This window comes from Ailuropoda melanoleuca, chromosome 6, assembly GCF_002007445.2.
Source record: "Ailuropoda melanoleuca isolate Jingjing chromosome 6, ASM200744v2, whole genome shotgun sequence".
In the NCBI taxonomy this organism is placed as follows: Eukaryota; Metazoa; Chordata; class Mammalia; order Carnivora; family Ursidae; genus Ailuropoda; species Ailuropoda melanoleuca.
In genome coordinates this window covers 87631798-87649042 of record NC_048223.1, presented here as the reverse complement: position 1 = coordinate 87649042, position 17245 = coordinate 87631798, and the positions used below count along the sequence as shown (strand labels likewise).

The following is a 17245-nucleotide window of genomic DNA, read 5'->3' as shown; positions in this document are numbered from 1 at the left end:
GTCGGCGGAGGACGCGAGCCGCTCGGGCCCGCGTTCCCCGCTTCTCCCCGGGCCGCCTGCCAGCCGCCCGGCCTCCCCGGGAGAGGGGCGGAGGCCGGCCGCCTCCTTCCCTGCGGGCAGGCATGAGTTAACGTCTGCACCGCCTGGGAACGCCGCGGAGGAAGGCCGGCCGCCCCGGGGCTCCGGCACGTCTCGGCCGCCTGGGCCCCAGCCCCGGAAGGAGGAGAGGGGCGCCGGGCGGGCCCCCGGAGCCGTGCCGCCCCCTGGCGGGCCTGCGGAGGACAGCCGGCGCCCGGGGTCCGCCCCGGAAGGTGCCCAGGAGGACCCGCCTGGGAAGGGAGCTCGGGGCCGGGCCGGGACGGAAATGCGCTCCTGGCGCGGGGACCGAGCCTCCCCTCAGCCCGCTGGGCTCACCCAAACTCCTCTCCGCCCTCCCTCCGGGGTCCCCGTCTCCGCGGGGCAGCCGCGTCCTCCAGCTCCCCCGGAGAGTTTTCACCATTGCAGCCAGCTGCGAATTGCTCCCTAATCCTGTGGATTCTAACCTCAGAACTTCGTGTCCCTGCCTCTGAAAGGACAGGGAAGGGCGCCTCCTGGGTGCCGAGTACTCCCTGGGTGCTTCATTTCGTCCCCAGAACACGAGGTCTAGATAGCTCCGTGCCCATTTTTCAGAGCAGGGAGTTCAGGCCGCGGAAACGAAGTGCTTTGCGGCGGGGGAGGCAGAGCAGGCCCCGCACGGGAGCCTGTCTGAGGCTGAAGCGGCTTCTGCCGCCCACTCTCAACACCACCGGCAGGGAGTTTTACACCGGGAGGGCCGATGATGGCTCCTCGGCCCTACACATCGAGTCAGGCTCCCCAAAGCAAGGCCCTTCCTGTCCAGTCCCTGCCTGACCTCCCCTGCTCTCCGGCTTCATTGAGGACCCTCTCTGAGGTCTCTCATTTTCCTTGACAGGATATGCTCCTGAATCCGGACTCTACCTCATGACTCTCTTACGTGATATAGAGAAGCCCCCTCTCTGTCCCCTTAGAGTTAGCGGCCCCATTCTTTCCCGAGCAAGTCCTTAACTTCCTCACCTCATCACTGTTACCACGTGTGAAGATGGTGTGTGTGTAATAATTTGGGAGGGGGTGGAGAACACTTTGAATACTACTGCAAGTGGAAAATGTCCTTATTGCTAGAATTTCTGTAGTCAAGATGGCTGTAAAGAGAAATATGTTGCAAGTATAATGCTTTAAATGAAAAGTGTGTGCCCACCTAAAATCCTATCTCAGCCACCCATGGAACTTGCAAGGGCCTCCTCTGGGAACCCTTGTGATCCATGACCCCTGTGTGTTTGGCCACCAGAGTGCACAGTCCACAGCCTCTCCCCATGCCATTCCTTACCCCCAACTTGAGTTTCTTACCAGCATTCACTCATTCATTTATTCCTTCATCCACTACCTTTGCTGAGCACCTCCTGGGTGCCAGGCCTGAGTCAGGTGCTGGGGAGACAGGGAAGAAAATCTGCCACAGCCCTGCCCTTCTGGAGGTAGAGTCAGACTCCAGCGGGAAGGAGGGGCTGGTGATATCAGCCCTGGACGGCTGTAAATGCCCAGAGCCCTCCTGTGAACACGTCCGATGGACCAGGGCACCCAGGACCTTCCCCCAGCCTGGGGAAATACTGGCTAAATAGCCCTTGGCTTCACTGTGCAGGGGCAGGCACGGGAGGGTGAGGTGCAAAACTGAGAATTGCCCTCAGGCTCTGGGGAGCAGAGGAAAGAGGGGACATGGGGCTGAGTCCTCAACTCTGTGAAGGGGCGGGGGGCAGTGATGAGAATGGGGACCAGAGCAACGGAACAGACAGCCAAGTGAGCTCTGCCACGGGCTGACCCTGAGCTGGCCATTCTGTTGCTGACCACATGTGCTCTCTGCGCCTGCGTTATCCTGCCTCAGCCGAGGAAACCAAAGACCAAACAGGATGAGCAGCTTGCCCAGAGTCACACCATGATGCAGGAGGTCTGTCCAAAGCCCACGCTGTTTTCATTATACCTGCCTGTCTTCCAGCTTGAGCCAGACTCAGACTCCTGGAGAAACAAGCTCCTTCTCTAAACCCTCTCTTCCTTCACCTTGAGCCTGAAACTCCCCAGTCAGGACCGGGATCTTCCTGAGAGCTGGGCAGCTCTAGCCCTGGCTGCCACCGCTCACTTGTCTCCCCAGAGCCAGAGGCAGGCTCCACAGGATTCTGGGGAAGGAGGGCTGAGCCTCCTTAGCAGGGCCTCACTGGCCACCAGCCTTCTGGGAATGTGGCCTAGAAGCCATGTCCAGCCTGACAGCCTCCCCTCCATTCTGACTCTCACCTGGCTGGTAGACAGAAGGCCGGATGCTGGCGGTGGTGACAACCCGGGGCTTGGGCGCAGGGGCAGCTGAGGCCTCACTGTATGTATGAGTGGCAGGTGCTGGAGAGGTCGCCTTGGCGGGACTGTAGGCAGAGGCCTGGGGCCTGGAACCAAGGGGGGAGGAGTTAGCAGCCAGAAGGACAGCCCCACCCAGGCCCTGGGGCCTGCAGTCACGGCAGGCTGGCTCCCCCATCTTCAGGAGCCTCTGTGAGGAGGAACCCTAACAGAGATCATCCCAGGGAGTTGCCAGAGGCTGTGAATGAAAGACCATGGCGGTCTTTGAGGGAAAGAAGCTGCTTCTAGGGGGCTGAGTCTTTGTGATTCTGGTTTAGAACAATACAGCCCATTGCTGGCGCCACCACCTCAGGAGAGAGGGAGGAAAATCACCAGCCAGCCAGAGAGACACACAGAAAACCCTCCACTCCCTGAGGAGAGATTGCCAGGGTGGGGCTGGGGCTGGAGGGGGCAGCAGGAGAGAGGAGACAGATGGAGGTGGTCAGAGCTACCCCTCTCCCTCAACCCAACCTTCTGACTTCTGGGGCACAGCCTCAGACCACTGGCCTCCTCCCCATTCCCCTTCCTACGTTGCTGGAGGGAGCTGCCAAGTCTCAGGTTTCTGGGTGCTCCAGGGAGGGCTCATGGGAAGCCAGGAGACACCCCCCCAACACACACACACACCCACACCCACACCCACACACACACACACACACACACACACACACACACAGAGGCTTCTCTGCACAGAATTCCTATTGCCCTCTTCCCACTGAGTTAGCTGCCAAGAGGCCTAGAGCAGCCTTTTCCCACTTGTGACCCAGGAACCACGGGACCTCGGTGATGGGGGGAAAGTGCCCCAGTTCGTTGCCCTCAGGAAATGCCGTCCTTGGCCTCTCCCTTTAGGGAGCTCAAGGCTCCAAGAACGGGAGTTAAGCAGCATGTTCAACTTTGTCTCATTCAGTGTTTCCCAGTTTTGTTTGTCAGTGAACAACCCCCTCCCAACCCAATTTTTTGTTTTTTCATTTAAAACTGAAGAACACCTTACTGAACACATCCTTGGTCTCTCCCTACATCTTTCAGATCCCACTGGGAACCACATGTCCGTACCCAGGGCAAATGGGTCATTGATGGGGATACTAGAGAAGTGAGCCCCTGCTAACACCCGCCCCGCCCCCAGGCCATGGCTTCCTGCCTTCCTTCCAACTGTTTCCCACAGGCCCAGGTGCTGGGCAGAGTCAGAGGATAAGGAAGTACCTTCTTCTCCAGGGCTCTGGGAGGGGGTGGCCCTGAGCTCAGAACCCACTGCCAAGCTCCTGAGTGAATCCAGAAGTGTGTGCACAACTGCCCAGATGGTATGGAGGTAGGATGAGCCCCAGACAGCCAATGTCCCAGACGCGGCGGGTGTGCACACTTACCGTGCCAAGTTACCATGTTCCTGATTGAGTGAGGCCATTGCCTCCCCTCCCTGGCCTGCCTGCCCTGCTCTGATAAACCACAGTGGAGGAGGGGCATTAATGGAAGAGGAAGAGGCAGTGTCCAAGGGGTGCCCAGCTTCCACTGTGGTGGAAGGCTGAGGGTCAGAGGGCTTAGCCAGGCTCTCCCAGCAGCGGAGGAAGCTTTCCCAGCATCCCAGAGCTAAATGTCCTGTGTCAGGGATTAGCACTGGGACACGGGGGAGGGAAGCAGAGGCCTAAGACATCCAGCAAGGATTCTGAGGCCATGCCAAGAAAGGCTGGGGTGTCCATTTGCCTCCCACTGGCTGCTGCTCACTCCATCTAGCCTTGTGCAAGAAGGGGAAGTATCTGGGCCCAGAGTGTGGTTCCCTGATCCCTTCTGCGCTGGCCTGATGCTGAGGCCTTCCAGGTGTCTCTCCAACATCCACTCAGACCTCATCTCCCTTTGCAAGGCCAAGAAAGGGAGGGTTTGCCCTGTTGAGGGAGTCCTGAGGGCCCCCGGACATTGAAGACACAGAGGCCTGAAGCACAGTGCTGGAGCTCACCCTTGAGCAGGGCCCCAGCATTTGGAGCATCTCCATCCAACTGGGGAGGCTTCTCCCCACTTAACTACAGAGACATTTCCTACCCTCTTCAGAGTTTCTTCTGTGTGCCCTTACCTTAAGAGATTCTGGTGTGCAAGGGGAAGCAACTTGCTAAGTGACCCCAGGAAGCTCGACTAAAACAGCCCCTGGAGGCCCAGACTGGGCTCACCCTTGAGGCTTGAGTTGGGCTGGGCAAAGGCAGGGCTTGGCACCACCTAGATCCTTGTGAAGCCTGGGGGGCAGGGATGCAGCATGCAGGTCTGCAGGCCACTCTGTCCACCCTCCACCCTGCCTCAAGTTGTGCCAGGGACCTATGAACCCTGCCCCGGAGAGGCATGACCTTTCCAGCAAAATCCTGCGAGGGGGGCATGGGAAACTGGGAAAGCTGGCTCTGACCCCAAACACCAACTTGACAGCTCCATGCAGCCCAGAAAGAGTGGGGGCTGTCTGGCCATTAAACACTGCCTGGCCATTCTAAAATAACTCATCCAGCCTGCCCCCTCCACCTCTCCTCACCCCCCTCCACCCCCTTTGCAAACTGCAACCCCCCACCATCCCCACCCCTGCCTTTGCTAGGTATCCAGAAGGTCAGATAGAAATGCAGTAATTCATAATACTTGAGAGGATTTTATGTGCTTGGTGATTTATTTACACTTTTTTCTGTCCCAACCCTCACAAATAGATGTTGCGTTAAACACGTTAGCAGATGAGAGACTGAGCTTCAGAGAAATTAAGTCACTTTCTGCAGATTACAGACAGCAAGTGGTGGAGCAGAAATTTAAGTCCCATTACATTGGGTGCCTCTGGAGTTAACACGCTCTCCATCAAGAAAACAGAGAGGGTGAAGGAAGAGCGCAAGTTAGTTGCTAAATATCTGCCCATATCTGACCTGCATTATATGCCCAGGTTGACACTGCCTCTGCTCCCTCCTCCAGAGAGCCTTCCTTGACTTCCCCGGACCACAGGGACAATTTCCATTCTCCCCCTTATCCCAGTTCCCAGTCTCTCTGTTACCTAACTCTGTGTGTGTGTGTGAGAGAGAGAGAGAGAAAGAGAAAGAGAGACTTTAACCTCTATCTCAGAACATGTGCTGGGGGCAGGGCAGCACATCCTGTCTCTGGCCTGAACCTCACAGTGTGCTCCCAAGTGACCCCCAGTCTCCCCTTCACTCTCAGCACCAGACAGTGCTAGGTTTGGCTTCCCAAGGACCCCGGGGTCCTAACCACCTCGGACAGGCCTTTCCAAAGGCTGGACACAGTTGTCAACAGGTGCACCCAGGGTGAGGCCCTTCCTGCCTCCCTTGCCTGAGGTCAGGGCCGGCACCTGTAGGCCAGTTACCTTGGACTGTCCGCAGGGCTGGAGGCGGGGGCTGCGGCAGAGGCGGTGGCAGCATGGGCAGTGGCTGCAGTCAGGGGTGGCGAGGCTGCACTGGGAGGGGCAGCAGAAGGCGGCTGGGCAGAAGCGGGCAGCAGCGGGGTGGCGGCCTGGCTGGTGCACACTGGAGCATGCTCAATAGGGGTGCTGATGAGGCGGGACCAAGAAAGACAACAGGTCAAGGCGGTCCCCCTGCATGCAGAGGGTGGCTACAGCAGAGGCAGGCTGGGCGGACGGCACCATCCATACTGCAAACAGTGTAGAATCTTCCGGAAGGCATGTTTCCAGGCTCAGGGAAGGAGCTCCCCAGAACCCCAAGAGGGAAGAGCTCAGAACACTTGGAGGGCCATGGTCACATCAAAAATATTCTCAAGCCTGGTGAGTTTGCACACAACCCACCCCCCATTTCTGTGTACTTCCTAATTTGTCTTTCTCCATATATAGGATAAAAACACAGTGCGGTGGAAAAGTAGATTGAATTACCAACCGAGTTTCCTCGCCCATCCTGTCTTCCTTCCCCTTTTGCCCTTCCCCATTTAGTCAGAGGCATGCATCACATTTGAGAAGGGATGATACCAGGCACAAGCGGAGGTAAGACGTGTGCACACCCAAGGCTTAGGCTGTGGAGTTGCGAGAGCCTGGGTGTCAGGCTGCAGACGACTCAGGGCACTGAATGCATTTGGAAGAGGGACAAAAGCTACCATGCCAGGGAGGGCAAGGGCGTCGGAACAAGAAAGGAGGCAAGGGGGATTCAAGAAGAGAGGGAGCTGTGTCCCTGTTCTGGATAAACCCTAGGGAAGTGGCAGGACCCCAGGGTCTCCCCGGCCCACGGTGAAGGGACAGGCAGACCCAAGACAGCTCAAAGATCCCCAGGCCATCATGTGGCCTGGCGGCCGTCGAGGGTTTCCCACACACTGCCCGAGAGTCACGGACATGGTCCTGAGTGGGCAGGGCAGCACGTCCTGTCTCTGGCTTGAACCTTGCAGTGTGCTCCCCTGCAGTGACCCCCAGTCTCCCCTTCACTCTCAGCACCAGACAGTGCTAGGTTTGGCTTCCCAAGGACCCCAGGGTCCTAACCACCTCGGACAGGCCTTTCCAAGGGCTGGACACAGTTGTCCAGAGACACAGAGAGGACACAGAGAGGCCTTATAACTGGAAACGAGAGAGGTGGCCACTCCACCAGTGTGCACCAGCGTGAGAGCACGTGGGCTGGGAATATCCCAGCAGATGTCAGCACAGGCAGACACCACCAAGGACCAGGTACCCACGTACCCCACCCCACTGCCTCTGCAAGCACCTCGTCCCCCAACCAGTCCAGGCAAAAGAAGAGCCTCAGAGCCTGGGGTGATGGGATTCGATTTCTGCCATCTCTGCAAAGCAGGGCAGAGAATAAAAATTAAATTATAGGAAAGCAAAGAAATGCACATTCTTTGCTCCTTGGGGTCTTTTGTCCTCGCTACAACAGCAGCAGGATATGCAGCTCCTACCAGTGGAAATGACCTCCCCCGAGCTCTGCAACTCGTTTCTTGAACCCCCCGTACTACCCTCCAGGCACATGTCTTTAATTCCTCACAGCAGCCCTCTGATTATCGACTCTGTTCAGTAGATGAGGGAATGGAGGCTGCGAGAATTCAATCGCCCAACCTCCCCGCACTTCCTGGCAGTGACAACAGGATCTGAGTGACGGTTCTTTGGATTTGAATGAAGCCTTACCCAGGACCTCCAGTGGCCCCTTCATGGAGGAAGAGAGAGATTTCTTGTGATTAGTCCAGTAGAATCTTTCCCCAACAGAACACGCTCTTCTTATTTGAAATCAATTAGAATACTAATCTTTCACTCTGTGTTTACCATATGCCAGGCCCTGCGCTCAACAACTGTACAAGCATCACTCCATTTGATCCTTTCAACCTCCCTGAGCGATTGGNCTCCTCTGCTATGAGCCTGCTTCTTCCTCTCCCACTCCCCCTGCTTGTGTTCCCTCTCTCGCTGGCTGTCTCTATCTCTGTCTTATAAATAAATAAAAAAAAAAATCTTTAAAAAAAAAAAATTATAAAAAAGAATACTAATCTTCACTCTGTGTTTACCATATGCCAGGCCCTGCGCTCAACAACTGTACAAGCATCACTCCATTTGATCCTTTCAACCTCCCTGAGCGATTGGTATCATGATCCTCGTTTTACAGACGAAGAACCTGAGGTCCAAAGAGATTGAATCTGCGAAAAGCCAGGCAGCTGCCAAGGGGCCAAGAAGGGTGTGAGCCTTAATCACTACAAAGCTTCTTAGTCTTTCATCGGAAGACGAATCGCCTGGGAATCCTGGTAGAACGCGACTTCTAGTGCAGTGGGTCGGGGGCTGAGAGCCTACATTTGTAACAAGCTCCCGGGGGGACGCCGCTGCTGCTGGTCTGCAGACCACACTTGGAGTAGCGCGGTGCTACGGAGGTCTCTCCCAGGTAGCAACGCAGGTGGGCCAGGAGCTGTTTACCAAAGCATTGCTGAGGTGCTCTCCTCCATCCGGCGAGGCGTGTGGTAGAGAAAGGCATGAAATAGCGAGAGAGGGTCGGGGAAGAAGAGAACCAGAGACGTGGCAAGGCTGTAGGTTGACTGTCCCGTGGGAGGGCGAGCCATTCTTCTCCATGACTGTGCGGGAAGCATTCAGGGTGGACAAGGGCAGTGGCGATGTCCTGTCCCACCCTTTCCCGGCTTAGGGTTCTGACAGAAAGCCTCAGGCAGCCCTGCTCTCAGGCCTGCGTCAGGGCCATGAGACCACTCAGCCACCCTCCATAAAAGAACCTGGTTTCTAGAAGCCATGCCTGTGAAGCACCTGCCTCAGAAAAGTGCTGAGCCATAGTGCGGAGCCGGCTACTAGGACCCTCCTCGTAGCGCGAGCAAGTGTGGCCTGGGAAGGCTCAGGCTGACAGAGGACACCCGGTCTCCTTAATTTGTTCTTCCTGACCCCGTTGCATGCTTCTAGTGGGCTTCTGAGAACTGAGGACACCACTCAGGACAAGAGTGATGAAAATGTCTGGGTTAGAGACCATATTCTGTAGGACAAACAGGAAGTCGCTCTGCCTGTCCCTTTTGCTCCAATTCTCTGTCAGACCAGCTTACCTGGTGCTCTCCCCAGGCATAGCTCCAAACAAACACTGATATATGGGGGGTGAAGGTGGAGCTGGATGGGGGCCCTAGGAAAATTCATGATCTAGCATCCCGTTTAGGCCCACTGTTGGCAGACACCAAGCACCAGGGCCACGGAGAAGTAGGGGTGGCGCTGAGGGTATCCTGTAGGATCTTGGGTTCTTGTTCAGGTCAGCTCCAGCCTGAAGTTCCACAGGCCCCCAGAAACCCCAAGGAGAGGGTACGAGAGAGCAAGCCCCACATGGGACTTACTTGGCCCTGGCTGCAGTCCTAAAGAGAGTACCCATGAGATCATCCAGCCTGGTCTAGGATTCAACAGCTGCCTCCTGACTCAGTCATAATCCACTTTAAATATCAAAGCAAAAACCAGACCAAACCACCAAACCACCTATACTCAAATGCTTACAGCTGCGTGGGGAGCGCATGGCCAGAGGGAAAACACAGCCTGGCTACAGTACCCCTTTCAGCTCATCTCTTCCCTCAACCTGGTTGGCAGCAAGGGGAGTGTGCCAACCCTGTGGCCCTGCTTTGTGGTGATGGCCCTTGATGGAGGGAATGGCAGGGCTTGGTTGATGCTCTCCCTGATGGTGACAATATGCATGGAAAGGATGCGGATGGTATTGGTGATGGTGCTGGGTCTTAGGTTTTGTGGTCATTGGGCTCAGGTTGGAGCTGTGGGTGATGGTGGAGGTGTTAGGATTGATTGTGCCGGGGGGTGGTTGCCACCATTCAGGTGATGATGCTGTTTGTATTAGTTAAGAGAATGCAGTATGAACATCTCTGTGGATTGCAGGATGACAGAACACCAGTCAGGAGGCTGGTCTTGAAAGTATGCACACTGCCCCCAGCCGAGCTGGCATTCCATCTTGCAGCCTGATGGCTATGGCTCAGGGCAGCCCTGCCCACATCACTCTGCAGCAGGGCTGCTGCCCTGCACGACTCCAGGGGCCCCGTGGTCATGGTAGTCTAGGCAAGCGACACCCCTCAAGACCACTGTACGGCAATCCCCATAGGCTGTAGTGTGAATGATTCCCTGCAACCTTTGCTAGTTCCACGTGGCCTTCAGAATACAGAGTCCCCGAGCCTGGCATCCCAGCTCTGGACCACTAACCAGAACGTCCATTCCAGCCCAACTGATTCACTCAGGGTTCTGGGACACCCCTTCTTCTCTTTGGCACCTCTGTTCCCTCTTCTTAGAGCAACTGTCCAGCCTCCCCTAACTGCACTTGTCCCCATCCTACCTAGTCATGAAGATCAAACACACACATGCCTTCTTCCAGGAAGCTTCCTCTGACCCTCTGCTTGGTGGGGTGCTCCCTGTCTCTGAACCTCACGTGACCAACCTTGCATCGTGGTCAACCACTGTCCTCATTGGTCCTTTCTGATTCCCTTGGCACCCACAGCAGTCAGACATGGCGCCTTGACTAAAGCCCACAGACACTGAATGCCAGATGAGGAAATCTCTCCTCAGCGTCACCCAGAGGGCTTTACATGGGCCCCTGGCCTGGGGCCACCCAGTGCATTCGTGCAGTAGCCAGGGATCATTGGGAAGACACTGGGCAGGCTGGAAAGCAAATGAGGGCCTTCCAGGGCTTCAAGAGAGCTCCAACAGGCAGGGGCCGAAGACAGGGGCCCTGCAAGGCCGCCAGCTCTGACTGGTTGGCCCAGGTCCTCTGCCAGCCTCAGGACACCTACTGCCTGGGACTTCTCTCTGTCTGGCAGCCAGTGGCCCCACAACCTACCCTTGGGCCTTGGAAGTCCTCAATAAAAGGTCAGCTAAATATGGGTGTGCTCCAGGATGCCTCGATGCGAGCAGGAGCCCACACCTACCCTCCCCTGTTGATCCCGCAGCCAGCCTGCCCTGCCTGCTCCTGGCCTTGGCCCTAGACTCAGACTGCTAGAGGCAGGAAGGGATGGGAGGCCAAGGTGGAACAGGCTGGTGGGGTGCTTTGGGGAGCATCTCAGTGTGGTGGGCAGGTTAGAGCTCTCCCCTGGCCATTCCTTCCAGGTGGGATTGCCAAGTCCCCACAGGCGGAAAGAAAGTGGGTGCCCAGGCAATGGGAGTGGGGGCAAGGCTCTGGCCCAGTCCAGCCATGGGGCGCATTTGGGGAGCCCTGGGGGGCGGACCTTGGCATCTGCCTTTATTTTGGGCCTGTGGTTCCCTCAATCAGGGGATAGGCTGATGGGCAGGCAAGTGGGTAGGAAGGACATGAGCCTGTCAGCCAGGCCCTTCCTAAATGCTCAGGACTAGGACAAGGCCACAGGTGGCTGGGGCTAGAAGCAAGACCAAGCTGGAAGTCTTCCACACCCACCTGTCACCTGGAGCAAGGCTCTAGCAAGCACAAGGCTTCCATCCCCTCTCCTCCCACTCAGTTCTGCCAGCAGTTCCCCTGTGAGCTGCTCTTTAGTCCAGGCGAGCCCCTTCCTCGCTTCCTGAACCAGGGCTGAGCATGACAATGCTTTCCTGAGTGAGGGACTTGCAGCATGCCAGGGATGGGGATGACTTCTGATCAGTAGGGTGGGATGGCTCAGCCTGCTGGTTGCAGCTGCATGTGGGAGGGGAGGTAGGGGGCATTCCAGAACCTTCCTCCTTATCCCCACTGCCCTGTGGGAGGCTACAGCTGCCCAGCGGGCTGCAGCACAGACTCCCAGCCACCATTCTCACCCACTGAGCTCCACCAGCCCAGGTGGGGACCTCGAATCAGGAAGTCAGCACTGGGTTGCAGCCCCAGCGGGCACTGCCCGAGCCTTTTGAGGGGGTACCTGTCCTCTCCCCATCTCAGAACGCCCCTCTTGAGTGGTACGCACACAGGCACAGCATGACCGGGGCTGGTTTGGTTCATTTTAAATCCTTTTTATTTCAGAACAAGCATGCGTATATGTACAGGAGAGAGAACTAGGGAGCCAGCACACACAGCACAGAGAGGAGAGCACACACCCAATCTCACTACAGCCTGGAGGGGCCTCTGCCTCATGTACCCCGGGGGCCTCCACTTCCTCTGCAAAGAGCCCTGTTCTGGGCTGCCCGGGCTCTAGAGGGCAGTGAGGGAGTGAGGGGAGGGTTGGGGGGGGGCCTCTTCCCGGGACCCTGATCTAGAGGCAGCTTATTCCAGGGTGGCAGTAGGCCAGACTGCTTCTCCTAGGAGCTGAGGGGGTGGGAAATAGGCCAGTGGCCCGTTCTGTTTCCCTCAGTTCTGGGGTACTATGCCAGCAACCCCTGCCACGTCCTCTCTGATCTCTGGCTAAGGCCCTGGGCAGGGGAGCAGGGGAGTGGGCCATGGGATGGGGGGAGGGGAGGGTTGCACTCAGGGTCTGGGCAGGAGTGGGGGTGGTGCTGTGTGGGGCTGAGCCTTGGCTGTCAGCTCTGGGGTGGGCAGAGAGCAGAACTCCTGCAGTTGCCTATCCAAGGTGCCCCCCAGCACAGCTATACATTCTCAAGCATCACCGTGGGGCTCACATGCCAGAACTGTGTGGGGGGTGAAGGGGGGTGTCCAGCCTGAGAGGAGTGGGGGGTTTCCAGATAGCCTTTTAGCTTTTAACATTAAGGATTTGGGCCGAAAGGCCATGGTGCCAGTTGCGCAATTTGGCAAAACGTGGGCTGTTACGTTCCGTTTCAAACCTTTCCCTGTGGCACAGAGAGAGAGACAGAGACAGTGAGACAGAGAGAAGAGAGGAGGAAAGAAAGGGGTTAGGGGATGTGTACCATTCCCCTGTCTGACAGCTCGGGCAGGGGGCATGGGAGGGAGGAGTTTGGTTTGGAGAGGCTTGGCCACCCACGGAGTACTTTCCTGGTTTGGGGCAAGACCAGAGTCCCAAGGACCAGGATTGGCAGACTGAAGTCCCTGAGCTGAGTGAGTAAGGAAGCCATGGAGAAGGGGCCTGTCTAGTGGGCCTGTGGGCAGGCTGGACAAAGGCGTGGGTCTCTGGGTTCTCCCTTGCCCACATGGTTAGGGCTAGGCAGGGCTGCTTTGGCTGTGGGCTCTCAGGACTGAACCACACAGGCAGGTGGGCCTAGCATGGTCTCTGTCCCCAAGCTGGGCATCAAGAAAGAGGAACGCCTGTTCCCATGATGAGGTTTGGTGAGCAGACCTGTCACCTCCCTATGCTTCCCTGGCCTCTGCCAACCCTTCTCTGTCCCCAGACAGAAGCCTTCAAATACCACCACTGCCCCCACCTGCCCAGGCCTGAGCACAGCCAGGCACAGACGTGCACGCGCAGCCTCATGAGACCAATGGCACACAAACAGAGGACCAGGACTTCCCACCACTTTCCACAGGGCCTGGTGGGGGAGGGCTCCACCCACAGCCTGCTCGGCCAAGGCCGTGGGACCAAACAGCAAGGCACAGCCAGAAACATAGAAACGGAGGAGAGGGTGTGCCTGGGGAAATGCGAGAGCCACAGATGCCAGACCTTCCAGGCTGGAGGGACCGCTAACATCCTCCAGACCAGAGGTGCAACTTGGTGGCCCAGAGGCCGCATCCAGCCACAAACGCGGTATATTTAACCTGGATAGTATTTAAAACTCCTTTTAAAAATTAATTGCTACATCCAGACCATGGAAGACTATTCAGTAATAAAAATAAACGAATGAACCATAGGTACACTCCATAACTTGGATAAATCCCCAGGGGATCAGGCTGACTGAAGAAAGGCAACCCCACAAGGTCACAGGCTGTATGATTCCATATACATAACATTCGCGAAATGATAAAACTATGGCGAAGGAGAACAGATAACAGATTGGTGGTTGCCACAGGTTAAGGAGAGGGTGTGCACGGCACGGAGGTGGGTGTGGCTACACATGGGCAACAGGGGGAGAATCCTTGGGGCAATGGAAATATTCTGTTTGGCTATACCAGTGTCCACAGGCTGGTAGTTCTGCAAGATGTTACCATGGGGGATAACGGGTGTGTAGGATCTCTCTATATTATTTCTTACAACTGCATGCCAATCTGCAATTATCACAAAATAAGTAGTGTAATAAATGAATCGCCAGTGTATAAAGGTCAGGAAGATCATCATTAGGTCTCTGAACATCAGAGATGGGGCAGTGCTGGTCTTACATTTCTCTAGCAGTCCCGCATCCCCACATACACACCTTTCCACCTCCCCATGTCTGCAGTACGTGGAGGACGCCCCCTCTACACCTTGAGCCCTGCACGCCGTGTCTCTGTAAGATTGTTTGCCCAAAGGGACCCACTGCCAAGATATCTGAAAACCACTGTTCGAGACCAAACTTTCCTGATACCAGGAGGAAGCCAAGGTCCAGAGACATCACGCAAATGGCCTAAAACCACATGGAAACTCAGCAGCAGAACCGAGATCTAACTAGGATCTCTCTGAGGTTGGGGAGAAGGAAGGAAGACAGCAGAAGCGGGGCCCCTGCTTGTAGCACAATCAACTATGCCATAGAGACCGGGACACAGACGTGGCCAGTCTGTCCAGCCACGCCCACAGCCTTTGTCATCAGTGCTCAGTGACAGGCCCAGAGATAGTCCCAGAGAGTCAGTGACCCTCGTGGACTTTCCCTGCTTGCAGCTGGTGGTAAATTCACAGCCTGCCAAAGAGAGGGTCCAGGAGAAGAAAGAGGAGAGGGGGCAGAGATAGGGGGGAGCCAGCAGGAGGGACAGGAGGAGAACTCCTGGGATACCCACGAGGGCTTCTCAGGGACACCCAAGGGGGTGCTGGTTTCTCCAGGTGTGGTTTTCAAACTTGCTAGGCTGGCAGAATGCCAAGAATGAAAAATCCACAAAATGCAGGTAACTTTTGCCATCTGCATGAAGGTTCCCTTTGGGGGAGTGCTCTGAGCTGTGCTGGTACAAGGAGACTCAGCCGGGAGCTGGGACAGAGCTGACTGTGCCCAGGGACGGAGGGGAAAGGACACTGAAGTGCCCAGGGAGGCCACAGTGGGGAGGAGGGAGAGCCAGTGAGTCCCTGAGCTCTATTGGAAGTAGGGGAGGGAAAGGACAAAGAGCCTTGGATGGGGGTGCCGAGGAGTAGGGACTTGGAAGGGTTTTTACGCTGTTTATGGAAGAGTGTGCAAGGTGACTCACACCTTCAACTCCTCTGTGAACTTGTCATTCAAATCAACTTTAGTCCTTAACACTTGCGGTCTAAGAGAGGTGCAGAGTTCTTTACACAGGTGAGCATTGGGTAAATGCAGGAATCACTCCCATAAGACAGTTGAGCTGCAAAATGGGGGCCAGGGAATGTCTGGATTACACACTGGGGTCCTCTGGGATGGTCACACCCAAGTGGTAGGAACCCGATGCCTTGAAGATTCAAACCCTGGACAAACTAGGCTTGCCTCCACTTCCACCGTCGTCAGGGATGCCCAACACGGACCCGACCTTCGGAGCCATCGGACCCCCTCAATGCTTGCCCTACGTCAGAGGGAAGCTGCGGAGGCCTCTCTGAGATTAGAGGCTCAGCTTTCAGATGGAGGCACTGTTTGTGCTCTGCCACTTGCGATGGAGGCCAGGAGCCCCAGTCTTCCCTGCCCCTGTGCAGAAGCTGGCAGCATCCTGCTCTTTCAGCCTGCCTGGGGAGTTGGCTAAGGTGCTGGGGTCTTTCCTAGGCGGGGGGCCAAGTCCATAGCAGATGCCTGGGCTATTTAGGGGCCCACCCTGCCTCATCTGTAAGGAGGGGGTCCCTGGAGATTTGGCTCTGCCTTGGCCTGGCCAGCAGGTGGGCCCTGGAGCCTCAGAGGGAAGCTACCTGCTACCTGGTGCCAGACACACCCTCAGTGTCAGGAGAGGACAGCAGAGGAGGGCAGGGCCATGCGCCGCTATGGGACTATTGCGGGTGGGGGTGGGGGGGCAGGCCTGGGAGGTGGAGCAGAGACGGGTGAGGGGAGAGGACGCAGGGTCCTGTGACAGGCAGACTGCGCCCTGCCGTCAAGGCCAGCAGTGCTGGTACCTCCAGTACGGAGCACCTGCCGTCGCTCACTCAGGGCATTGCTGCCTGCTTCCCCACCCCATGGCAACAGGAAGAAGGAAGCCCCTTTGCACGTGTACGAGCCTGCACAGGCTGTCACCCAAGCCCCCGGGGTGGCAAACTCAGGCTCTGCTGGACTCCGCTACTTGGAAGCGGTGTACAGTGAAGCCCCCCTGGGGAGACAGCCTTCTTGAGAGACACTGAGATTCCTTCCAGTCCCTGCTGCCAAACCGGGAGGAAGAGAAGGAGGGGGGGCTGCCCTCCCCCGACAACATGGGTCAGCAGGGTCTGGGAGAGCAGCTTCCAATGTGGGAGTGGGGCTTAGCTCCCTGGGGAGCAAGACCCCTGACCAACCCAGCCCAGATGGGGACAAGTGTGCTTCCTGCTGCTCATTTGACCAGTCGGGTGAGCCCGGGGGCCCTCGCTATGACCAGTGGCCACCGTCACTCCTACAGACTTTAATCACAAACAGAACGGGATCACTGCACCCACTGCAGCCTTACTCTCAGGCCCTCTGGCTGCTTGGGATTCGGTGAGACGAAAATGCACACCCACCTCCTATGACTTCGGGGAGACGGACATTTTGTGGAAGGCTTTGAGGACGACTTCCCAGGAATTAAAGTCAGGAAAAGGGAGAGAAGCAAGAGGCTTATGTCCCTCAAGTCCTGGGTAGAAGGATTAGAGGGTGCCCCAGAGCCTTCACAGCAGGGCCAGAGACCCCCCCGGCTGACAGCAATGCAGGGCCTGTGGGGGGGTGGCTGCCTTCTCAGGGTGGGGGCCCAGAACGGAGGGAGAAGCAGGATGGAGCCCCTTGTTGGGCCCTCTTTGCTGATCTCCCTACAGAAAACCCTGCTGCGGGAGAGGCTCCAAGACCTGCAACAGAGTTCTCAAGACCAGCCTCCTGCTGGGGGCTGAGCCATGCTCCTGAGGGATTAGGCCCCAGGGGGAAGGACTAACCTGCCTGCATATCTCCAGGACTAGGCAGAACAAGCCCCAAGAGAAACTTCTGACAGGAGGGAACGACCCACGAGGCCGGAGACACCCCTTCATACCGGCCTTGCTGTCCTCACTCAAGAACTTTGCAGAGCCTGCAGATATTCCCGGGGGAAATATGGAAGCCAGGGGTTCCGCCTTGTACACGGTGCCTGGTTAATGAGGGGCCAGCTCAGAGTGACTGGCCAGAGAGGAACGAAATGTCACCAGAAGTTCTCACTCCAGAGGCAGGGCTCTGTCTCTTGGGAGGGAGAGAAAACAGCCTGCAGGCTACCCGAGGGAAGGCTGTTTGCTGGGGGGGGAGGGGGTGGTGTGCTGTCAAGCCCCCCTGTCAGTGAGCTACACGGCTCACTGGAGCACCTGCGTGGGTGGCTTCGAAGAGGTAGCCGACAAAACC

The 17245-nt window shown here is 56.9% G+C and overlaps 1 protein-coding gene across 7 annotated transcripts in view; it reads right to left on the bottom strand.

Annotated features, from left to right (window-relative positions):
- Positions 1 to 17245, bottom strand: part of LDB3 (LIM domain binding 3) — a 64342-nt gene that overhangs the window by 20019 nt on the left and 27078 nt on the right. For 3 of the 7 annotated variants that reach the window (XM_011219948.3, XM_034662801.1, XM_019795462.2), the window contains 2 exons: positions 5747 to 5929; positions 2335 to 2477 (listed from right to left, as the gene is read on the bottom strand). In XM_011219948.3, coding sequence (XP_011218250.2) covers positions 2335 to 2477; positions 5747 to 5929 — 326 coding nt within the window. Of the gene's footprint in view, positions 1 to 2334; positions 2478 to 5746; positions 5930 to 11348; positions 12545 to 17245 lie in introns of those variants that run through there. The other 4 variants (XM_019795463.2, XM_019795464.2, XM_011219952.3 and 1 more) reach the window with 3 other exon arrangements.